The sequence below is a fragment of the Salmo salar genome, chromosome ssa04, assembly GCF_905237065.1.
Source record: "Salmo salar chromosome ssa04, Ssal_v3.1, whole genome shotgun sequence".
Classification (NCBI taxonomy): Eukaryota; Metazoa; Chordata; class Actinopteri; order Salmoniformes; family Salmonidae; genus Salmo; species Salmo salar.
In genome coordinates this window covers 67,996,381-68,021,547 of record NC_059445.1, presented here as the reverse complement: position 1 = coordinate 68,021,547, position 25,167 = coordinate 67,996,381, and the positions used below count along the sequence as shown (strand labels likewise).

The window sequence follows — 25,167 nt, the reverse complement described above, 5'->3', positions numbered from 1 at the left end:
ATTTCAGTGCTGGGGTGGCAGTCTTGTTTTCCTCAGATTTATGGGTGACTGTGGTATCTACAACAGAGAATGTCAAGGGTCGGGTTTTATTGGTCAAGGCGATGTTTTTTTGTTGTTGTTTTTTTGGAATGTTTATGCTCCCAGTGAGGGTACAGAGCGTATTGCTGTATTTGATCAAATAAAGGAAACCTTAAGACAGTGTGACCAAGAGAGATATATGGTTTTAGGGGGGGACTGGAACTGTACAGTAGATTTTACTGTTGATCGCACTGCTGAAGAACCTCACTTGCGGTCAGCAATTTGTCTGTCTGATCTATTAACTGAGATTGAGCTTTCTGATGTGTGGAGAGTAAGAAATGCAAAAGTTAGGCAGTACACATGGCTAAAAGTTAATGAAGGTCGTGTCAGTGCAGCGAGATTAGAGAGGTTGTATGTATCTGAGCACTACTGTGGTAGGGTTTTTCTGATCACCATATTGTTACTGTTGATATTCACTTGTCTTGTCCACGAAGGTCATCACCTTATTGGTATTTAATGGTAAGTTATTACATGGCGCCATGTTTTGTGAAAAGTTGTTGTTGTTTTGGGAAAAATGGAGGGTTATTAAATTGATTTTTGAGTCCTTGAGACAATGGTGGGAGGTTGGGAAGGCCCAAATACATGTGTTTTGTCAACTGCTCTGTCTAGTATTGAAGTTAAAGAGAATATCAGGGCCCTTGAACAGGACATCAAATCTATTGAATCGAAGTTGCTCACTCAGAATGACCCCGGACTAGTCATGAATTTACAGGGCAAGAGACATGAACTGAGGTCGTTTTTACATGAAAGAGTGAAGGGTGCGTTTATTAGGTCTCGTTTTGCTACCCTCGAGGATATGGATGCTCCTAGCGCTTTTTTTTTTAACCTAGGACAGTCAACATTGCTTCGCAAACAGATGGTCTGCCTTCGTCTCCCTGATGGGAAGGTGACCACGGATGACGGTGAGATGCGCCAACATGACGTGTATTTCTACTCTGCCCTCTATAAGGCGGAGGATTGTGATCCTCTGTGTGCTGAACAGTTGTTACATGGACTTCCTCAATTGGGCCCTGAGCAGAGAGCTGCTTAGGACTCTGACATTACTCTGCAGGAGCTGTCCACAGCAGTTATGCAGCTCTCATCACGCCCCTGGCATCGATGGTTTACCATCTGATTTCTATAAGCACTTTTGGGGATTTATTGGGGGGGATTGTTATGAAGTGGTGTGTGAATCTTTTCATGAGTGTTCTCTTTCTGTATCCTGTCAACATGCTGTGCTTTCATTGTTGCCAAAAAAGGGTGATTTGACTCTTTAAAAAATTGTCGACCTGTTGCATTGCTGTGTGCAGAATATAAAATGATATCTAAGTGTCTCTCAAACAGGTTGAAATAATATCTGGGGCTGTTGGTCCACAATGACCAGTCTCACTGTGTACCTGATCGCTCTAATGAGATAACTTAAGACATGTTTTAGACATTTCTAATCTGTCAGGAGAAGGCTTTTGACTGTGTGGACCCCCATTACTTTTTCAAAACAATGAAAGCCTTTGAGTTTGGGGATGTTGTTTTTTTGTCTTGGATGAGTTTACCGTATGGCAACAATTTAATTATGCTTTTTTGGCAACGTTTACTAACATTAGGCTATAACTAGCAAAGAAAATGGCTCTGAGATATGAATAATATTACTAGACAGATCATACACGTAACGTTAGCTAGCGAGCCAACCAGCTAACGTTACATTTGAACTTGAATTGAAAATGAATTTCTGACTAAATTAGAAATGTGTAATATCTGAAAATGTAACTAGCTAGACTCTCTTACCCGTATACATGGATAGACTCTTCTCCCTCTGTCACGTATACCATGGTTGCCCTTAGTTTGAAGATGTAATCCTGAGACAGGTGTTTACTCCATTTCCTTAGCTATCATACTCTAATTCCACTTATTTCAAACCGTGGTCCTTCAGAAAGTGGAGAGAAACAGGATTGTGTAGGATTACCTACACATACTGACCAGCTCATGTTATAGACAGACGCGCGCTACATGGCAGACCAATCTGAACTCATCTCTTGGCATGTCCAGCCCACTCATTATCTCAGTAAATCATTGCTAGCAGGAAGGTTGCTGTCTTTTTCTGTGGTTAAACCAACTAGGATGGTAATTTATCAATTGTATTCGTATTTACCGATGGCATAGAAGTTTGTTATTCAGGCAAATGAAAGTTCACATGTTCCAGAAGCATTTCTGCCAAAAAACGTACCCCAAATTTACGTTCAAACTGCTCTCCTGTGAAGTAGTGACGTGCGACATACGCCTAGTTTCCTGAAACGAGTCACATTTGCACCAAAGTACAAGTTTAGCCGAAGGGGTGTAGTTCTCTTACTTAACTTTGTGTCAGGAGCAGCTAAATTAGCAATTTGGCAGACTAAGGGCTGAGTTTGCCTATTACACACTGGTTAATTACATTGGGTTGTTTATGAGCATATGGGGTATTCGGATGTTGTTGTGCTTGTTAACTTAGAGGAAGATTTGGTGTTGTGTTTTTAATTGATGTTTAACCATGCTTTTGTTTGTTTGAGTGTTTATTGTGTTGTGGTTTCCCAGACCCAATAAAGTTTTTTAAACTCAAACTCTCTCTCTTATTCTCTCTCTGGTACTCTCTCTGTCTCTCCTCTCTCTCACACTCTCTCTCTCTGTCCCTCTCGCTTCCTCTCTTTCTTCTGCTTTAGCTTTAGGCATTTGCAAGCTGCAGATAAATGGACAATCAACAGCGCTGTAGCACTGTGAAACAATGCGCCTGTCAAACCCGGCATAGCAACAACAAAACAACAACTGAAAACGTGTTTATCCCATTACAATGGAACAGTTCAAATACTTTTCCCTGTGTGCCGTTCTTTCATTTGCGTACTCACAGTATGCGAGGAAGTCAGTGTAACCGTCTATTATGGTGTGTTTTTTAAGCACACACCACACACCACGAAGCGCAAGCATTTACAGCATCGACGCTCGAGACACCAAGGCGGTTTAATGAGGAAGTCCCTTAAGCAAACTGTTACTGCAGTGTTTACAGTATGTAAAGACTCAACACACAGATTTTCAGATTAAAGCCGGTGTGTTGTTTATCTCCTACAGGTCATATCCTATCACAATACCACCGCTGGTTTATTAGCAGAGAGAACATGTGTGAGAGAGAGAGAGAGAGAGAGAGAGAGAGAGAGAGAGAGGGGGAGGGAGGGAATGAAGGAGAGGGCAGTGAAAGGGTGAGAGAGAGGGAAGAAAGAGAGAGGGAGAGGGGTGACGAAAGGAGGTAGAGAGACTCCTTAAACTTGCGACTATTACTTCCCGATGTCGTTATTTCATTTTGATGGGGAAAGAAAACCATGTTTCAAGATGGAAACATCAGAGAAAAATTGATATTTTGTGCATTTGGGGTAGTTATTATTGCATAGGCTATAAAGGGATCCTCTTGTAGGGATTTGAATGGGTTAGTGAACTATCTGCAATGTGTAAGTAACTCTCGCCCTCCCTCCCTCTCCCCCTATCTCTCTCTCTCTCTCTCTCTCTCTCTCTCTCTCTCTCGCACTCTCTCTCTCTTCCACCTTCCCTCCCTCTTCCTCACAGTCTGCTCGCAGTACTCGCGGGGCGTCTTCGCCATCTTCGGCCTGTATGACAAGCGTTCTGTGCACACACTGACGTCGTTCTGCGGGGCGCTGCACATCTCCCTCATCACGCCCAGCTTCCCCACCGAGGGAGAGAGCCAATTCACGCTGCAGCTCCGGCCCTCCATCCGTGGGGCGCTGCTCTCGCTGCTCGACCACTACGACTGGAACAAGTTTGTCTTCCTCTATGACACCGACCGGGGTAAGTTCTCAAATTTGTGTGTGATGATGTGTATAATGATGTGTTACCTTTAACACGTATGAGAATCCTCACTGTGTATGACTGTCATATTACTGAGTCTACTTTTAACCCTAAAAGCACCAACAAAATAACCCAACAGGGGTTATTTTGGACCCCAAATTGATAATGATTGCAAAGAGACACTGTCTGTCAAGCAGTAAAATGTACATTTCATCCATAGCAACTTGTCATGAAAATGTTTCTGTTATTCATTCAAAGTGTGGTGTTTCTGTGATACTCAGAGAAATTGGAGATTGAGCTAATATGACATACTGGTATGAGCTAAGATGAAACTGATATGGGCATTAGAGGCTCTAACTTTTAGCTCTAACTTTGGAACGCTATGGGCTATCAACTCGGTTCTAATTGCATCTAAAAGATAAGACTCTCAGCTATAGAGACACTGACTTGAATCTAAATATGTATTTACAGTTTTTAGTTATTTTGGAGTGATAGTGGCTGCCTTGCTGCCTAGGGGCCAAATCTGGGGTGGCTCCATATCTACGCATTTTCTGGGTACATACAGTGAGATCCAAAAGTATTTTAGTAGTGACACATTTTTTGTTGTTTTGGCTCTGTACTCCAGAACTTCTCCAGAACTTTAAAATAATACAATTACTAAAGTGCATATTGTCAGCTTTAATTTTAGGGTATTTTAATCCATATGAGATGAACAGTTTAGAAATTACCGTTTTGTACATAGTCCCCCCCATTTTAGGGAACCAAAAATACTTGGACATATTCACTTATATGTGTATTAAGTAGTCAAAAGTTTAGTATTTGGTTCCATATTCCTAGCACGTAATGACTACATCAAGCTTGTGACTACAAACTTGTTGGATTTACTAGCAGAAACAGTGCAAACAGTGGAAACAGTGGCAGTAGAAACCAAGCCAAGATAGACTAGAAGTGCTAAAGACAGGCTGTATAATACAATGATCATGTATTTATAATCTGCAGGTCGTCATTAAGAATGTATGCTGATTGTAATGTGTATCTATGGCTCTGTGCATTCAGGACACTACAGCAACTACAATCCTTAGAATTAGAATGTCTAGAATGGGAAATTACGGGTGATTCAATTTATATGGTCTGGTCCATATTGGCCATATTGCCCATATAAATAGAATTATCTGTAATTGTCAGTTCTTGTCATTCTATTTCTATGGTCCAGACCCTGCATTGTCTACTCCGATCCACCTCGCATACCCCTGCTCTATGTGAAAACCCAGTGGACGTGTGAATGGATGCTGTACAAAAATAATGTGTGTCTTGGGGCCAAAGAGGGCTACAGACCAAATCTACCAATCAATCAAATCAAATCAAATCAAATGTATTTATATAGCCCTTCTTACATCAGCTGATATCTCAAAGTGCTGTACAGAAACCCAGCCTAAAACCCCAAACAGCAAGCAATGCAGGTGTAGAAGCACGGTGGCTAGGAAAAACTCCCTAGAAAGGCCAAAACCTAGGAAGAAACCTAGAGAGGAACCAGGCTATGAGGGGTGGCCAGTCCTCTTCTGGCTGTGCCGGGTGGAGATTATAACAGCACATGGCCTAGATGTTCAAATGTTCATAAATGACCAGCATTGTCAAATGTTAATAATCATAGTAGTTGTCGAGGGTGCAACAAGTCAGCAACACAAGAGTAAGTGTCAGTTGGCTTTTTCATAGCCGATCTTTGAGAGTATCTCTACCGCTCCTGCTGTCTCTAGAGAGTTGAAAACAGCAGGTCTGGGACAGGTAGCACGTCCGGTGAATAGGTCAGGGTTCCAGCAGGTCTGGGACAACAGGTCTGGGACAGGTAGCACGTCCGGTGAACAGGTCAGTGTTCCATAGCTGCAGGCAGAACAGTTGGAACTGGAGCAGCAGCACGGCCAGGTGAACTGGGGACAGCAAGGAGTCATCAAGCCAGCTGGTCCTGAGGCATGGTCCTAGGGCTCAGGTCCTCCGAGAGAGAGAAAGAAAGAAGGAGAAAGAGAGAATTAGAGAGAGCATATTTAAATTCACACAGGACACCGGAAAAGACAAGAGAAATACTCCAGATGTGACAGACTCACCCTAGCCCCCCGACACATAAACTACTGCAGCATAAATACTGGAGGCTGAGACAAAAGGGATCAGAAGACACTGTGGCCCCATCCGCTGAAACCCCCGGACAGGGCCAAACAGGTAGGATATAACCCCACCCACTTTGCCAAAGCACAGCCTCCACACCACTGGAGGGATATCTCCAACCACCAACAATCGATAGTCAAGTGTAGCGATAACGGGTGCATCATTTCATTCGTAATGAAACTAAGGATAGATTACGTCCCAAATGGCACCCTATCCCCTATTTAGTGAACTACTTTTGATCAGCGCCCTGTGGGATGCAGTGTACTATAAAGGGAATAGGGTGCCATTTGGGATGTAACCTTTCCTTAGTTTAATTACGAAGGAAGGATGCACCCGACATCACTACACTTGACTATGGATTGACTGGTAGATTTGGTCTGTAGCCCTCTTTGGCCCCAAGTGAGGAAACTGGAGATGACAGGTATTCTCCATGTCTTTCCAGGAAGCTCCTAGTGTGGCTGTAGTATTAATAGAAAAGGTTTGTCAGAGAGTTTTTCTCTCCCTCTCTCTCTCTCCCTCTCTCTCTTTCACTCCCCCTTTCTGTCTCTCTTTCCCTCTCTCTCTCTCTCTCTCTCTCTCTCTCTCTCGCTCCCTCTCTCCCCCTCTCTCTCTGTCTTTCCCTCTCACTCTCACTCTCTCTCTCTCTCCCTCTCTCTCACTCCCCCTCTCTATCTCTCTTTCCCTCTCCCTCTCTCTCTCTCTCTCTCTCTCTCTCGCTCCCTCTCCCCCTCTCTATCTCTGTCTTTCCCTCTCTCTCTCTTTCTCTCTCTCCCTCTTGCTCTCTCTCTCTCTCTCTCCCTCTCTCTCCCTCCCTCTCTATATCTCTCTCTTTCCCTCTCTCTCTCTGTCGCTCCCTCTCTTCCTGTGTGTCTCGCTGTCTGGGAGGACTGGGCAGAGGTCCTGAGGTTCCTGTTCCATTAATGAGCAAAGCCGGAGCCAAGAAACACTCCACACATCTCTCTCTCTCTCTCTCTCTCTCTCTCTCTCTCTCTCTCTCTCTCTCTCTCTCTCTCTCTCTCTCTCTCTCTCTCAATTTAAGGACTTTATTGGCATGGAAACATATGTTAACATTGCCAAAGCAAGTGAAGTAGATAATAAACAAAAGTGAAATAAACAATAGAAATGAACAGTACACAGTACATTCACAAAAGTTCCAAAAGAATAAAGACATTTCAAATGTCATATTATCTCCAAATACTTAAAGTACAAAAGGGAAAATAAATAAACACAAATATGGGTTGTATTTACAATGGTGTTTGTTCTTCACTGGTAGCCATTTTCTTGTGGCAACAGGTCACAAATCTTGAAGCAGTGATGGCACACTGTGGTATTTCACCGAATAGATATGGGAGTTTATCAAAATTGGGTTTGTTTTCAAATTCTTTGTGGATCTGTGTACTCTAAAGGAAATATGTGTCTTTAATATGGTCATGAATTTGGTAGGAGGTTAGGAAGTGCAGCTCATTTCCACCAAATTTTTTGGGCAGTATGCACCACATAGCCTGTCTTCTTTTGAGAGCCAGGTCTGCCTACGTAGGCCTTTCTCAATAGCAAGGCTATGCTCACTGAGTCTGTACATAGTCAAAGCTTTCCTTAAAACCTCTTACATCTAGACGTTCCGCTAGCGGAACACCTGCTCCAATATCCAATGATAGGCGTGGCGCGAATTACAAATTCCTCAAAAATACAAAAACTACAATTTTTCAAACATATGACTATTTCACAGCATTTTAAAGACAAGACTCTCCTTTATCTAACCACACTGTCCGATTTCAAAAAGGCTTTACAACGAAAACAAAACATTAGATTATGTCAGCAGAGTACCAAGCCAGAAATAATCAGACACCCATTTTTCAAGCTAGCATATAATGTCACAAAAACCCAGAAGACAGCTAAATGCAGCACTAACCTTTGATGATCTTCATCAGATGACACACCTAGGACATTATGTTATACAATACATGCATGTTTTGTTCAATCAAGTTCATATTTATATCAAAAAACAGCTTTTTACATTAGCATGTGACGTTCAGAACTAGCATACCCCCCCGCAAACTTCCGGAGGAATTTGCTAACAATTTACTAAATTACTCACGATAAATGTTCACAAAAAGCATAACAATTATTTTAAGAATTATAGATACAGAACTCCTCTATGCACTCGATATGTCCGATTTTAAAATAGCTTTTTGGTGAAAGCACATTTTGCAATATTCTAAGTACATAGCCCGGCATCACAGGGCTAGCTATTTAGACACCCGGCAAGTTTAGCACTCACCAATATCAGATTTACTATTATAAAAGTTTGATTACCTTTTGTTGTCTTCATCAGAATGCATTCCCAGGACTGCTACTTCAATAACAAATGTTGGTTTGGTCCAAAATAATCCATCGTTATATCCAAATTGCGGCGTTTTGTTCGTGCGTTCCAGACACTATCTGAAAGGGTAAAAAAGGGTCGTGCGCATGGCGCAATTCGTGACAAAAAAAATCGAAATATTCCATTACCGTGCTTCGAAGCATGTCAACCACTGTTTAAAATCCATTTTTATGCCATTTTTCTCGTAAAAAAGCGATAATATTCCGACCGGGAATGTCCATTTAGCTAAACAGAGGAAAGTAAACAAAGCTTTCGGTCGACGCGGGCACGAGCCTGAGTCTCACAGTACTGTAACCAGCCACTACCCAAACGCGCTACTTTTTTTCAGCCAGAGCCTGCAAAGCCACGATTCAGCTTTTTACCGCCTTCTGAGACCCTATGGCAGCCGTAGGAAGTGTCACGGGACAGCTAAGATCCTCACTCTTCAATAAACAGAGACAAGAAGAACGACACCTTGTCAGACAGGCCACTTCCTGCATGAAACCTTGTCAGGTTTTTGCCTGCCAAATGAGTTCTGTTATACTCACAGACACCATTCAAACAGTTTTAGACACTTTAGGGTGTTTTCTATCCATATGTAATAAGTATATGCATATTCTAGTTACTGGGTAGGAGTGGTAACCAGATTAAAACGGGTACATTTTTTATCCAGCCGTGAAAATACTGCCCCCTAGCCATAACAGGTTAAGTTTGGGTCAGTCACAGTGGTCAGGTATTCTGCCACTGTGTACTCTCTGTTTAGGGCCAAATAGCATTCTAGTTTGCTCTGTTTTTTTGTTAATTATTTCTAATGTGTCAAGTAATTATCTTTTTATTTTCTCATGATTTGGTTGGGTCTAACTGTGTTGCTGTCCTGGGGCTCTGTGGGGTCTGTTTGTGTTTGTGAACAGAGCCCCAGGACCAGGTTGCTTAGGGGACACTTCTCCAGGTTCATCTCTTTGTAGGTGATGGCTTTGTTATGGAAGGTTTGGGAATCACTTCCTTTTAGATGGTTGTAGAATTTAACGGCTCATTTCTGGATTATGATAATTAGAATGTATCGGCCTAATTCTGCTCTGCATGCATTATTTAGTGTTTTATTTTGTACACAGAGGATATTTTTGCAAAATTCTGCAGGCAGTCTCAATTTGGTGTTTGTCACATTTTGTGAATTCTTGGTTGATGAGCGGACACTAGATCTCACAACCATAAAGGGCAATGGGTTATTTAACCGATTCAAATATTTTTAGCCAGATCCTAATGGGTATGTCGAATTTGATGATCCTTTTGATGGCATAGAAGGCCCTTCTTGCCTTGTCTCTCAGATCGTTCACAGGTTTGTGGAAGTTACCTGTGGCGCTGATGTTTAGGCCGAGGTATGTATAGTTTTTTGTGTGCTCTTGGGTAACGGTCTCTAGATGGAATTTGTATTTGTGGTCCTGGCAACTGGACCTTTTTTGGAACACCATTATTTTTGTCTTACTGAGATTTACCGTCAGTGCCCAGGTCTGACCGAATCTGTACAGAAGATCTAGGTGCTGCGGTAGGCCCTCATTGTTTGGGGACAGAAGCACCAGATCATCAGCAAACAGTAGACATTTGTCTTCAGATTCTAGTAGGGTGAGGCCGGGTGCTGCAGACTGTTCTAGTGCCCTCGCCAATTTGTTGATATATATGTTGAAGAGGGTGGGGATTAAGCTGCATCCCTGTCTCACCCCACAGACTTGTGAAAAGAAATGTGTGTGTTTTTTGCCAATTTTAACCTCATACTTGTTGTTTGTGTAATTTGGTAAAAATACTATTTGATATTTGCTCAGTACATTGTTTTTTTGCTGAGGAAATGTATGAGTCTGCTGTTAATGATAATGCAGAGGATTTTCCCAAGGTTGCTGTTTCGCTACACCCGCAATAACATCTGCATGTAACCAATACATTTTGATTTGATTTATCTCTCCATCCTTATTTTTCTCGCTGTCTTTCTCTCTCTCTCTCTCACTCTCTCTCTCTCTCTTACTCAAGCCTCTCTGTCTCCCACTTCCCCCACCCTCTCTCTCTCTCTCTCTCTCTCTCTCTCTCTGTGTGTGTGTCTCTCCTTCTCTTACAGCTATCGATAATGGCTCACCCTGTTCTCAGATGTCTGTTTCAACCCAGAGGGGATGTAGCTAAACTATATCGCTAATTTCAGTTGAACATTTCTTAAATAGCCCTGAACATCTTCAATTCCCACAGTCCATACATACTCCCAAGCATATGTACAGTTGAAGTAGAAAGTTTACACACACCTTAGCCAAATACATGTAAATACCATTTTTCACATTTCCTGACATTTAATCCTAGTAAAAATGTCCTGTTATAGGTCAGTTAGGATCACCACTTTATTTTAAGAACGTGAAATGTCAGATTAATAGTAGAGAGAATGATTTATTTCAGCTTTTATTTCTTTCATCACATTCCCAGTGGGTCAAACATTTACATACACTCAATTAGTATTTGGTAGCATTGCCTTTAAATTGTTTAACTTGGGTCAAACGTTTCGGGTAACCTTCCACAAGATTCCCACAATAAGTTGGGTGAATTTTGGCCCATTCCTCCTGACATAGCTGGTGTAACTGAGTCAGGTTTGTAGGCCTCCGTCCTCGCACACACTTTTTCAGTTCTGCCCACACATTTTCTATTGGATTGAGGTCAGGGCTTTGTGATGGCCACTCCAATACCTTGACTTTGTTGTCCTTAAGCCATTTTGCCACAACTTTGGAAGTATGCTTGAGGTCATTGTCCATTTGGAAGACCAATTTGCGACTAAGCTTTAACTTCCTGACTGATGTCTTGAGATGTTGCTTCAATATATCCACATAATTTTCCATCCTCATGATGCCATCTATTTTGTGAAGTGCACCAGTCCCTCCTGCAGCAAAGCACCCCCACAACATGATGCTGCCACCCCCGTGCTTCATGGTTGGGATGGTGTTCTTCGTCTTGCAAGCGTCCCCCTTTTTCCAACAAACATAACGATGGTCATTATGGCCAAACTGCTCTATTTTTGTTGTATCATCTTTGTCCCCATTTGCAGTTGCAAACTGTAGTCTGGCTTTTTTATGGCGGTTTTGGAGCAGTGGCTTCTTCCTTGCTGAGCGGCCTTTCAGGTTATGTCGATATAGGACTCGTTTTACTGTGGATATAGATACTTTTGTACCTGTTTCCTCCAGCATCTTCACAAGGTCCTTTACTGTTGTTCTGGGATTGATTTGCACTTTTCGCACCAAAGTACATTAATCTCTAGGAGACAGAACACGTCTCCTTCCTGAGAGGTATAATGGCTGCGTGGTCGCATGGTGTTTATACTTGCGTACTATTGTTTGTACAGATTAATGTGGTACTGTCACGTCTGATTTGGACTGGCGGATAGGCGGAATCAAATGCAGGAGACAGAGGTGCTGGAGGTGAGTGTCTTTTAATCAAACCGACACACACAAACGCCGAAAAAGGCACAGGGCGCTATACACAGTTCGCCTGGGAGAAACACTTTCCCATAAAACACAAAATATAATTCCAAGGCACAAAAAGGCAAGGAGCGCAGCCCGGTAAATCCTTCGATAATAATTGTCGGTAACGCAACGTGGACAATAAACAATCCCGCACAAAAACCCAACTGAAAACACACCTTAAATAAGCCCCGACTAACCTTTCTAGGGTAGGTGGCACCAAATCGTCCCACCTACGTAACAGCCAGTGTAATCCTGTGGCGCGTTATTCAAAAACCTCAAAAATGCAAAAACTTCAATTTCTCAAACATATGACTATTTTACACCATTTTAAAGACAAGACTCTCGTTAATCTAACCACACTGTCCGATTTCAAAAAGGCTTTACAACGAAAGCAAAACATTAGATTATGTCAGCAGAGTACCCAGCCAGAAATAATCAGACACCCATTTTTCAAGCTAGCATATAATGTCACATAAACCCAAACCACAGATAAATGCAGCACTAACCTTTGATGATCTTCATCAGATGACAACCCTAGGACATTATGTTATACAATACATGCATGTTTTGTTCAATCAAGTTCATATTTATATCAAAAACCAGCTTTTTACATTAGCATGTGACTAGCATGTGACTAGCATTCCCACCGAACACTGCCGGTGAATTTACTAAATTACTCACGATAAACGTTCACAAAAAGCATAACAATTATTTTAAGAATTATAGATACAGAACTCCTCTATGCACTCGATATGTCCGATTTTAAAATAGATTTTCGGTGAAAGCACATTTTGCAATATTCTCAGTAGATAGCCCAGCATCACAGGGCTAGCTATTTAGACACCCAGCAAGTTTAGCACTCACCAAAGTCAGATTTACTATAAGAAAAATGTTATTACCTTTGCTGTCTTCGTCAGAATGCACTCCCAGGACTTCTACTTCAATAACAAATGTTGGTTTGGTTCAAAATAATCCATAGTTATATCCAAACAGCGGTGTTTTGTTCGTGCGTTCAAGGGTAAATAAGGGTGACGAGCATGGCGCAATTCGTGACAAAAAAATTCTAAATATTCCATTACCGTACTTCGAAGCATGTCAACCGCTGTTTAAAATCAATTTTTATGCCATTTTTCTCATAAAAAAGCGATAATATTCCGACCGGGAATCTGCGTTTAGGTAAACAGACGAAAGAAAATAAAGCATGGGGTCGACTCGTGCACGCGCCTAAGCCCATAGTACTCTGATCGGCCACTTGCCAAAAGCGATAGTGTGTTTCAGCCAGAGGCTGCCTCGATATCGTTCAGCTTTTTCCCGGGCTCTGAGAGCCTATGGGAGCCGTAGGAAGTGTCACATTAGAGCAAAGATCCTCAGTCTTCAATAAAAAGAGCCAAGATGAAACACAACTTGTCAGACAGGCCACTTCCTGCATGGAATCTTCTCAGGTTTTGGCCTGCCATTTGAGTTCTGTTATACTCACAGACACCATTCAAACAGTTTTAGAAACTTTAGGGTGTTTTCTATCCAAAGCCAATAATTATATGCATATTCTAGTTACTGGGCAGGAGTAGTAACCAGATTAAATTGAATACGTTTTTTATCCGGCCGTGTCAATACTGCCCCCTAGCCCTAACAGGCTAATAACATACACAAAACAGGTGCGGAACAGACAGACAAAACTAAAAGACACAGAAACAACGATCGGTGGCAGCTAATAGGCCGGCGACGACGACCGCCGAGCGCCGCCCGACCGAGGAGGGGCGCCACTTTCGTTGGATCCTGTGACAGGTACATTCAGGCATTTGGAAATTTCTCCCAAGGATGAACCAGACTTGTGGAGGTCTACAATTTCTTCTGAGGTCTTGGCTTACTTCTTTTGATTTTCCCAGGATGTCAAGCAAAGAGGCACTGAGTTTGAAGGTAGGCCTTGAAATACATCCACAGGTACACCTCCAGTTGACTCAAATGATGTAAATTAACCTATCAGAAGCTTCTAAAGCCATGCCATCATTTTCTGGAATTTTCCAAGCTGTTTAAAGGCACAGTCAACTTAGTGTATGTAAACTTCTGACCCACTGGAGTTGTGATACAGTGAATTATAAGTGAAATAATCTGTCTGTAAACAATTGTTGGAAAAATTACTTGTGTCATGCACAAAGTAGATGTCCTAACCGACTTGCCAAAAGTATAGTTTGTTAACAAGAAATTTGTGGAGTGGTTAAAAAGCAAGTTTTAATGACTCCAACCTAAGTGTATGTAAACTTCCGACTTCAACTGTACCTTAGTGTAGCAGTGTTGAGATCTGGGCCCGTACGCGTCTCAGAGTAGGAGTGCTGATCTAGGATCAGTTTTGCCTTTTAGATCTTAGTAACATGGAAAGGGGGATCTCATCCTAGATCAGCACTCCTAATCATTCATGATTATGGGCCCTGAACCTGTGACAATAGTCATGTTGAGGACATGCCAACTGTGTTAAAGCCATAATCCTGAATTCATTATTAGCCCAACTGGTAGCCCCGCTACTTGGTTTGCTATAAAGCTTAACAATTGTGGCTGGACATTTTTACCACTCTCAAATTAATATGGAAGCTATAGATGCAAGGGCTGACTCTCCATGAGATCAACACAATGAGAAGCTACACATTCAAACCGTGCTTTCAGGTTTCAGATATATGTTTGTTTGAAATATAAAAAGCAGCCAGAACATTGCAAAACTACTCAAAACCAACTCCAAGCACATCACCAAACAGGCAGGCATAAACAAACAATGGCCTGGTTTTTCCCATTAGTTGGTCAGGGCCCAAGTGTCCGACAGTTAGAGTGCTGATGTAGGCTCAGGTCACCCTTGTCCGTATAATCTTGTTCATTATGATCTTAAACGGCAAAACAGCAATCCTACTGTGAAACGTTAAATACGGGCCCTGATTGCAGCACAAGAGCATCTGTATGTATTCGGCATGGTGTGGAGCTGTCCTTGGTGCTGATACATACTACAGCTTGCTCAATGACCCTGCTTAACGTACAGCTCTTATTTAGGGGTACTGCTACAGCAGTAGCTATAGCAGCCTGCTCAGTGGTGGTTTTGAAGATTGGGGATACTGCTGTAACTACAGCTATAGTGGGGGTGGTGAATGGACAGTACCTATTGGAGAGACTGTTGTAACTATTGCTACAGTGGTGGTGCTGAAGGGACAGCTCCTATTGAGGATACTGCTGTACATACTGCTACAGTGGGGGTGCTGAAGAGACAGCTTCTATTGATGATATTGATACAGCATAAACTACAGCAGCCTGCTCAGTTGTGGTGCTGAACGGACAGCTCCTGTTGGGGTCACTGATGTAACTACTGCTACTCCTGCTATTGCTGTTTCGGCTGTTTCTGTCACCACGCCAGCTGCCAATCTCTACTCAAGGCCTAAACATGGGTTGTTGTAACACAGTGGGAAAAGGTTGCTGCTTCACCATATGTATCAATGTCTGTATTGACACTGCAGCTGTCGAGGTGTTACCAGCCTGCATAGAACACTGACATATCCTGCACCCCCGCAGAATTGAGTTGCCCCGTCCACCATCTCTGGACAGCCTAATGTCTTTTCCTCATGTAGCTCTTTCTCTCTATTTTCTGCATCACTTCTCATCCCTTCAGACAAAGCTGGTTAAAATGACATGATTACAACCAGCTTACAACCAAAACGAACATTATTACAACCAGCTTACAACCAAAACTGACGTCATTGCAACCAGCTTACAACCAAAACTGACGTCATTACAACCAGTTTACAACCAGAACTGCCGGTTGGGATAATAATAACAACTGTTAATAACTTTCATATCCATGACCCGGTTAGGCCTACACATCTTGATCTAGACTTCTCCAGTACCAGCAGTACTCTTCTCTGCAACCTGCTCCAATCTGTTCCTGTCCTAATTGCTTTAACTGCAGATCAGTGGAGAGATTCATTTCTGGACCACTCAGCGTGGAATGTAGTGAATCTCTCCATAAGCATTTTTCAATTTAAAAAAAGTGTCTACTCTGTCTCCTTCTCGTTGCAATGGAGTGGAAAAGCGCCCTGTAAGTGGAATATTATAGCCATGAGCTCAGCTGTTATCTCCGTCATGCCTTGCATTTATTCATTCACTATCCGCCACTCTTTATTTTTCACTCTCTTTATTCCATTGAGGCACCTCAAGTGCACGTTTTGGGATTTGCCCTAGCACTACACAGCGGATTCAAATAAACAAAGCTTGATGATGAGTTGCTTATTTGAATCAGTTGTATAGTGTTAGGACAAAAACGAAAACGTGCACCCAGGGGGGGCCACAGGACCCGGTTTGGGAAACCCTGCTCTAGGGTAACGTTGAGTTCCAAATGGCACCATATTCCCTACATAGTGCACTACTTTTGACCAGGACCCCACCATGTAGGGAATAGGGTGCCATTTGGGACGCAGCTTAGCTGTACAGTATCTGTATTCAAGTGCTGTATCTGTACTCTAGAGTAGCTGTAAACAGTCTCATGGATAAAATGCATTGTAGGAAATAGGAAGAATGGCACATTTCCAATGAAAACATAAGGGAATACTGGAGAAAACATGATTGTGGGGGTGTGGAAGAGACTGAGAAACTGTGTCATTGAAGCAAACCTTACAATATGTGGGTGGTTAAAGCTAGAGCTTTAAACTGTGTTCTAGTGAATGTGTGTCAGGACGCAGGCAGGCAGCACTTTGGCTGTGTGCGCGTGTGGGTTTGCCAGTTTTTACACACACACACAGTATTGACTGGAGTATCAGCCCACGCATGAACGAGCTCAGTCAATGAGCAGGGCAGTCTGAGATGGTCTTGCATGGAGCACACCAGAGATATAATGGCCTGTCAAGGTTTGCTGTGTGTGTGTGTGTGTGTGTGTGTGTGTGTGTGTGTGTGTGTGTGTGTGCGTGCGTGCGTGCGTGCGTGCGTGCGTGCGTGTGGGCGTGCGTGCGTGCGTGCGTGTGGGCGCGCGTGCCCGCCAGGGAAGATTTAAATCTACCGGCCATTTGAGAAGTTTAACGGACCTACAGTTGAAATCGGAAGTTTACATACACTTTAGTCAAATACATTTAAACTCAAATACATTTAAACTCAATTTCTGACATTTAATCCTAGTAGGTCAGTTAGGATCACCACTTCATTTTTCAGAATGTGAATTGTCAGAAATATAGTAGAGAGAATTATTTATTTCAGCTTTTATTTCTTTCATCACATTCCCAGTGGGTCAGAAGTTAACATACACTCAATTAGTATTTGGTAGCATTGCCTTTAAATTATTTAACTTGGGTCAAACGTTTCAGGTAGCCTTCCACAAGCGTCCCACAATAAGTTGGATGAATTTTGGCCCATTCCTCCTGACATAGCTGGTGTAACTGAGTGAGGTTTGTAGGCCTCCTTGCTTGCACACGCTTTTTCAGTTCTGCCCACAAATTTTCTATAAGATTGAGGTCAGGGCTTTGTGATGGCAACTCCAATACCTTGACTTTGTTGTCCTTAAGCCATTTTGCAACAACTTTGGAAGTATGCTTGGGGTCATTGTCCATTTGGAAGACCGATTTGATACCAAACTTGAACTTCCTTACTGATGTCTGATGTCTTGAGTCCTGTGTGGCTCAGTTGGTAGAGCATGGTGTTTGCAACGCCAGGGTTGTGGGTTTGATTCCCACGGGGGACCAGTACGGGGAAAAAAATGTATGAAATGTATGCATTCACTACTGTAAGTTGCTCTGTATAAGAGCATCTGCTAAATGTAAAATGTTGTTGCTTCAATATATCCACATGATTCCATCTATTTTGTGAAGTGCACCAGGCCCTCCTGCAGCAAAGCACCCCCACAACATGATACTGCCACCCCCGTGGTTCACAGTTGGGATGGTGTTCTCTACTTGCAAGCCTCCCCCTTTTTCCTACAAACATAACGATGGTCATTATGGCCAAACAGTTCTATTTTTGTTTCATCAGACCAGAGGACATTTCCCCAAAAAGTACAATCTTTGTCCCTAATGTGCAGTTGCAAAAAGTCTGGCTTTTTTATGGCGGTTTTGGAGCAGTGGCTTCTTCCTTGCTTTCAGGTTATGTCGATACAGGACTTGTTTTCCTGTGGATATAGATACTTTTGTACCCGTTTCCTCCAGCATCTTCACAAGGTCCTTTGCTGTTGTTCTGGGATTGATTTGCACTTTTCGCACCAAAGTACATTAATCTCTAGGAGACCGAACGCGTCTCCTTCCTGAGCGGTATGACGGCTGCGTGGTCCAATGGTGTTTATACTTGCGTACTATTGTTTGTACAGATAAACGTGGTACCTTCAGGCGTTTGGAAAATATCTCCCAAGGATGAACCAGACTTGTGGAGATCTATAATTTTTTTTCTGAGGTCTTGGCTGATTTCTTTTGATTTTCCCATGATGTCAAGCAGAGGCACTGAGTTTGAAGGTAGGCCTTGAAATACATCCACAGGTACACCTCTAATTGACTCAAATTATGTCAATTAGCCTTCCAGAAGCTTCTAAAGCCTTGACATCGTTTTCTGGAATTTTCCAAGCTTGTTTAGGTTATCCACCCACGCAGTGGCGGTTCTAGACCATTTCAACTGGGGGGGGCCAAGCTGGGGCCAGTTGTACTGTTAGAGGGGCCAGTTACATTAGACGTTATTGTTGTCATATCGTTTTCTTGACTGCATTGCAGGCATTAGCAGGCAAAAGACCATGTTCATAATCATTAGTGTTCCGCGTTGGCACCCCCCCCCCCCAGAACCGCCCCTGCACCCACGGTGTTCAGAATGACAGAAATTACATTTAAAATATGGTAATTCATCTTAACAAAATGCAACTGCTGTAATGAATCAGGAAATAAAACATAATTTTCAAGCATTTGTCAAATTGCAATTAGCGGGAAAATACAATTCAAACAGAGCACCTGATGCTAGCAGTTCCATATGTGACAAAGATGAAAATCTCCTTTGCTTTCCCGCAGAGAGAATTTTGAGGAGATAGGAAACTCCATTATACTCCGATTACAGATTGATGATTAGTTTAGCAACTGCGTGACGCGGCATGACAACAATAATGTGATTGGTTTACAGTCAGTTGGGTGGAACCTTTCTCTATTCATTGTCAATTGGGATTCCTATCTCCTCCTTTCTGCAAAATCTCTATTTCCACAGGCACCGCGCATTTGGACATGGTACTTGAAGGAGAAAAGGAGTTGAATTATTTGGTGAACTGTTTAGATTGAGCACCTCTAAACGAAATCTATACTTTATCATGACGATATAAACGGATGGATGTGTTCTAGACAAGTATGGCCATACCATCTATTGGCTGATTTGGCGATCTGGAGTGCAGGTAATTGTTTTAAAATTGTTCTGAAATGTGATAGTGTGTTATCCACTATCTCCAGTGACGAGAATTAAATAGCTATGATGCGTTCCTGTATAATTTTATTTTACACACTGATAGAACTTAGGCTTTGTGACTTTGTTGCTTCAATTACCAGTTGAGAAATACAAAGTGTAGTTATTTTCAATTGTGGCCATCAAAACTTTTTAACATGCCATTACATTTAGAACTGTTGTTGAATTGCTGAGATTATAAAAGCACATGTTTCACTGCAGCAGCAACTAGCTGAGGAGCTGCAGCAGCAGAATGATATTACGCTCAAAATAGTTGTGAGCGGCTGATAAATAAGATACATGACGACTAACCAGGGGCGAAAATCTGATATCAACTTTGGGGGGGACAATTACATGACATTTTCTCAAGAGCAATTCCTGAGGGGGACACCAAAAGTAGTGCTGTAACACATAGCCTACATTGTAATATGGTAAATGTATATTGAGGAACCAAAGAAATAAGGTGTTTGCCGTACTCCTAACTACCGGTACCCAAAACTACACAACTACTCACAACAGCAATACCATTGCCTTTAACAAATCTTAGTTCAGTCACCAGTTTAAGTTGAGAGTGGGGGTATCCATGGCATTTTCCAATTATGTTCCTATTTTACAAGTCAAAAAAATTGAGAACCTTTCATAATGTTGCCAAACAAAGACTCAACAAACTTACCTGAGACTCCGTCTCTGCCAGTCTGTCCCTGCATATCTGTCCCCAACTCTGCTGTCTGTGTGCCATATGTTGCCTGCTCTGCCTAATGACATCATTGTGAATCATTTCCATTAGAATTTCATTTCTTTCTTATGAACATTTTATCAACTAGTCTTTGAGATATTAGGCTACTAGGGTTCTTACTTTGCGTTTTGGTGTACTGAAAAATACGCTGATGTCCGTCTTTTATTTTTCTGCCATTTTTCTACCTGGCTGGCTGGCTACACACACACACACACACACACAGTGTGTAGGTTATTTACAGTAGGAGATGGGCTTCTATCATCTTATCTTTTATCATTCTATTTGGGCTTCGATCTAAAAGGTAGCTAGCAAATGTGAAACGGATTAAAATGACAAGAGTTGACAGCTGTATGAGTTCACCATTTACACAACATATGCTGCAACCTTTTGTAATTTTAATAGTTTGTTTCATATTGGCTGGCGTACAACAATAGCTGAATTTGCATAGCAAGCGAGCACCAATTCCGTTTCAGTTGTGTTTGCTATAATCTTTGCTACCCGGGTTAAATAAAATAAATAAATAAAAGTTCCCTTGCGACAATTTAGCTTTTGCAACGAGACCATTAAATATATTTAAGACAATGGTAGAAGAAGAGTGTAGTTCTGTTCAGTTTGGACTTCAGTTTATCGCTAACCTTATCACAGGGACTTTGAAGCACTAACTTACATCATCTGCATGCTGATCTCGGAATAAATTGACGATAGCAAAGATTCCATCTTTGACGAGGCCACATAAATGGAATAGGTACTAGCTAGCTTAATAGTTAATATTTGCACGCTAGCTCTGCATATTCAGCTAGTGTGTGTGCGCGATTGACTGGATTAACTTTATGTCAGTTACGTTCATTGAGTGCCTTTCAGACAGTAGACACGACCCCTCTGTTACCTTGCCAGTGGATCAAACCATTGTGAGGAAAAGGGTGGGGGGGTCGCAATCTTTTGAAACTTAAAAACGCGCTATTAAGTGTCTATAATCAGCACAATTGCTTTCATTGCGTATTATTAATATTATTTAAATTACATAGTTATGTTTCAGTGATATATTGGGGGGGACAAATCATATTTTTCCCAGGATGGGGGGGTCGTGTCCCCCCCGTCCCCCCCGGGATTTCCGCCCCTGCGACTAACTAAAATACACAATCATCAGTTTAATTCCACAAAATGGAGCAAAGATAACCTATAGACCAATAAACATTACGGTCAATGTAGTTCCATCAATTCATATTTCCATCAATGAATAAAACGCATTATTTTGCAGTGGGATTGTTTTTCCTCCCGGTCAATTTGGTCTAAAACAATTGTATTTATCGGCTTCAATTTTTTTTTTTATTGAAACCCTGGTGAGCATGCGTAGGTACAGAGCCTGTACAACTGACTAGGTATTTATTTATAAAAAAAATTGCTAGGAAAGTCAGTCAAGAACAAAATCTAATTTACAATGACGGCCTAGGCAGAACGATAGATTTGTACTTTGTCAGTTCGGGGATTCGATCTTGCAACCTTTCGGTTACTGGCCCAACCCTTTAACCACTAGGCTACCTACCTGTCGCCCCTTGCCCGTTTCCCTTTCAGAAAGTATTCATACCTCAAATGTTTTGTTACAGATGAAATTTAAAATTGATTAAATTGCGAAAATAGATTAGATTTATTTTTTGTCTCACCCATCTACACACAATACCCCATAATGACAAACTGAAAACATGTTTTTAGATATTTTTGCAAATTGATTGGAAATTAAATACAGAAATATCTAATTTATATAACTATTCACACCCCTGAATCAATACTTTGTAGAAGCCCCTTTGGCAGCGATTACAGCTGTGAGTCTTTCTTGGTAAGTTTGTAAGTGCTTTCCACAACTGGATTGTGCAACATTTACCCATTATCCTTGTCAAAATTCTTCAAGCTCTGTCAAATTGGTTGTTGATCATTGCTAGATTACCAATTTCAGGTCTTGCCATAGATTTTCAAATATTTTTAAGTCAAAACTGTAACTTGGCCACGCAGGAACATTTACTTGTTTCTTGGTAAGCATCTCTCTCTCTCTCTCACATACATATATATATATATATATACAGACACTCACACACTCTCTCTCTCTCTCTCTCTCTCTCTCTCTCTCTCTCTCTCTCTCTCTCTCTCTCTCTCTCTCTCTCTCTCTCTCTCTCTCTCTCTCTCTCTCTCTCTCTCTCTCTCTCACATACATATATATACAGACACTCTCTCTCTCTCTCTCTCTCTCTCTCTCTCTCTCTCTCTCTCTCTCTCTCACACACACACACATACATATATATATACAGACACTCACACTCTCTCTCTCACATATATATATATATATATATATATGTATGTATATGTGTATATATATATATATATACACTGCTCAAAAAAATAAAGGGAACACTTAAACAACACAATGTAACTCCAAGTCAATCACACTTCTGTGAAATCAAACTGTCCACTTAGGAAGCAACACAGATTGACAATAAATTTCACATGCTGTTGTGCAAATGGAATAGACAACATGTGGAAATTATAGGCAATTAGCAAGACACCCCCAATAAAGGAGTGGTTCTGTAGGTGGGGACCACAGACCACTTCTCAGTTCCTATGCTTCCTGGCTGATGTTTTGGTCACTTTTGAATGCTGGTGGTGCTTTCACTCTAGTGGTAGCATGAGACGGAGTCTACAACCCACACAAGTGGCTCAGGTAGTGCAGCTCATCCAGGATGGCACATCAATGCGAGCTGTGGCAAGAAAGTTTGCTGTGTCTGTCAGCGTAGTGTCCAGAGCATGGAAGCGCTACCAGGAGACAGGCCAGTACATCAGGAGACGTGGAGGAGGCTGTAGGAGGGCAACAACCCAGCAGCAGGACCGCTACCTCCGCCTTTGAGCAAGGAGGAGCAGGAGAAGCACTGCCAGAGCCCTGCAAAATGACCTCCAGCAGGCCACAAATGTGCAAGTGTCTGCTCAAACGGTCAGAAACAGACTCCATAAGGGTGGTATGAGGGCCCGACGTCCACAGGTGGGGGTTGTGCTTACAGCCCAACACTGTGCAGGACGTTTGGCATTTGCCAGAGAACACCAAGATTGGCAAATTCGCCACTGGCGCCCTGTGCTCTTCACAGATGAAAGCAGGTTCACACTGAGCACGTGACAGACGTGACAGAGTCTGGAGACGCCGTGGAGAACGTTCTGCTGCCTGCAACATCCTCCAGCATGACCGATTTGGCGGTGGGTCAGTCATGGTGTGGGGTGGCATTTCTTTGGGGGGCCGCACAGCCCGCCATGTGCTCGCCAGAGGTAGCCTGACTGCCATTAGGTACCGAGATGAGATCCTCAGACCCCTTATGAGACCATATGCTGGTGCGGTTGGCCCTGGGTTCCTCCTAATGCAAGACAATGCTAGACCTCATGTGGCTGGAGTGTGTCAGCAGTTCCTGCAAGAGGAAGGCATTGATGCTATGGACTGGCCCGCCCGTTCCCCAGACCTGAATCCAATTGAGCACATCTGGGACATCATGTCTCGCTCCATCCACCAACGCCACGTTGCACCACAGACTGTCCAGGAGTTGGCGGATGCTTTAGTCCAGGTCTGGGAGGAGATCCCTCAGGAGACCATCCGCCACCTCATCAAGAGCATGCCCAGGCGTTGTAGGGAGGTCATACAGGCACGTGGAGGCCACACACACAACTGAGCCTCATTTTGACTTGTTTTAAGGACTTTACATCAAAGTTGGATCAGCCTGTAGTGTGGTTTTCCACTTTAATTTTGAGTGTGACTCCAAATCCAGACCTCCATGGGTTGATAAATTGGATTTCCATTGATTATTTTTGTGTGATTTTGTTGTCAGCACATTCAACTATGTAAAGAAAAAAGTATTTAATAAGATTATTTCTTTCATTCAGATCTAGGATGTGTTGTTTAAGTGTTCCCTTTATTTTTTGGAGCAGTCAGTATATATATATATATATATATATACACACATACATTCTCTCTCTGTGTGTGTGTCTCTCTCTCACCCTCACACACATACACATATACACACTCTCTCTCTCACACACACACACACACACACACACACACACACACACACACACACACACACACACACACACTGTATCTCTCTATCGCTTTCTGTCTGTCTCTTTTCTCTCTCTCTCTCTCTTGTTCTCACTCTCACACACACACAGACTCACACAGACACTGTCTCTTTCACTCTCTCTTTCTCTCTCTCTCTTTTTCTCTCTGTCTCTCTCTTTCATACACACATACACACTCTCTCTCTCTGTCGCTCTCTCTTTCAATTCCAATATCAATTTATGGGGCTTTATTGGCATGGGAAACATATGTTTACATTGCCAAAGCAAGTGAAATAGATAATAAACAAAAGTGAAATGAACAATAAAGTATTAACACTAAACATTACACTCACAAAAGTTCCAAAATAATAAAGACATTTCCAATGTTATATTATGTCTATATACAGTGTTGTAATCATGTGCAAATAGTTGAAGTACAAAAGGGAAAATAAATAAACATAAATATACGTTTTATTTACAATGGTGTTTGTTCTTCACTGTTTACCCTTTTCTTGTGGCAACATGTCACAAATCATGCTGCTGTGATTGCACACTGTGGTATTTCACCCAATAGATATGGCACTTTATCAAAATTGGATTTGTTTTCGAATTCTTTATGGGTCTGTGTAATCTGAGGCAATTATGTGTCTCTAATATGGTCATACATTTGGCAGGAGGTTAGGAAATGCATCTCAGTTTCCACCTCATTTTGTGGGCAGTGTGCACATAGCCTGTCTTCTCTTGAGACCCAGGTCTGCCTACGGTGGCCTTTCTCAATAGCAAGGCTATGCTCACTGAGTCTATACATAGTCAAAGCTTTCCTTAAGTTTGGGTCAGTCACAGTGGTCAGGTATTCTGCCACTGTGTACTCTCTGTTTAGGGCCAAATAGCATTCTAGTTTGCTCTGTTTTTTTGTAAATGATTTCCAATGTGTCAAGTACTTATTTTTTGTTTTCTCATGATTTGGTTGGGTCTAATTGTGTTGCTGTCCTGGCGCTCTGTCGGGTCTGTTTGCGTTTGTGAACAGAGCCCCAGGACCAGCTTGCTTAAAG

General features: G+C 42.2%; 1 protein-coding gene across 5 annotated transcripts in view; it reads left to right on the top strand.

Annotated features, from left to right (window-relative positions):
* LOC106603719 (glutamate receptor 4) overlaps positions 1-25,167 on the top strand; it is a 209,658-nt gene that overhangs the window by 123,541 nt on the left and 60,950 nt on the right. For all 5 annotated transcript variants that reach the window (XM_014197748.2, XM_014197742.2, XM_045717277.1 and 2 more), the window contains exon 3: positions 3,640-3,879. In XM_014197748.2, the coding sequence (XP_014053223.1) occupies positions 3,640-3,879 (240 nt within the window). The remainder of the gene's footprint in view (positions 1-3,639; positions 3,880-25,167) is intronic.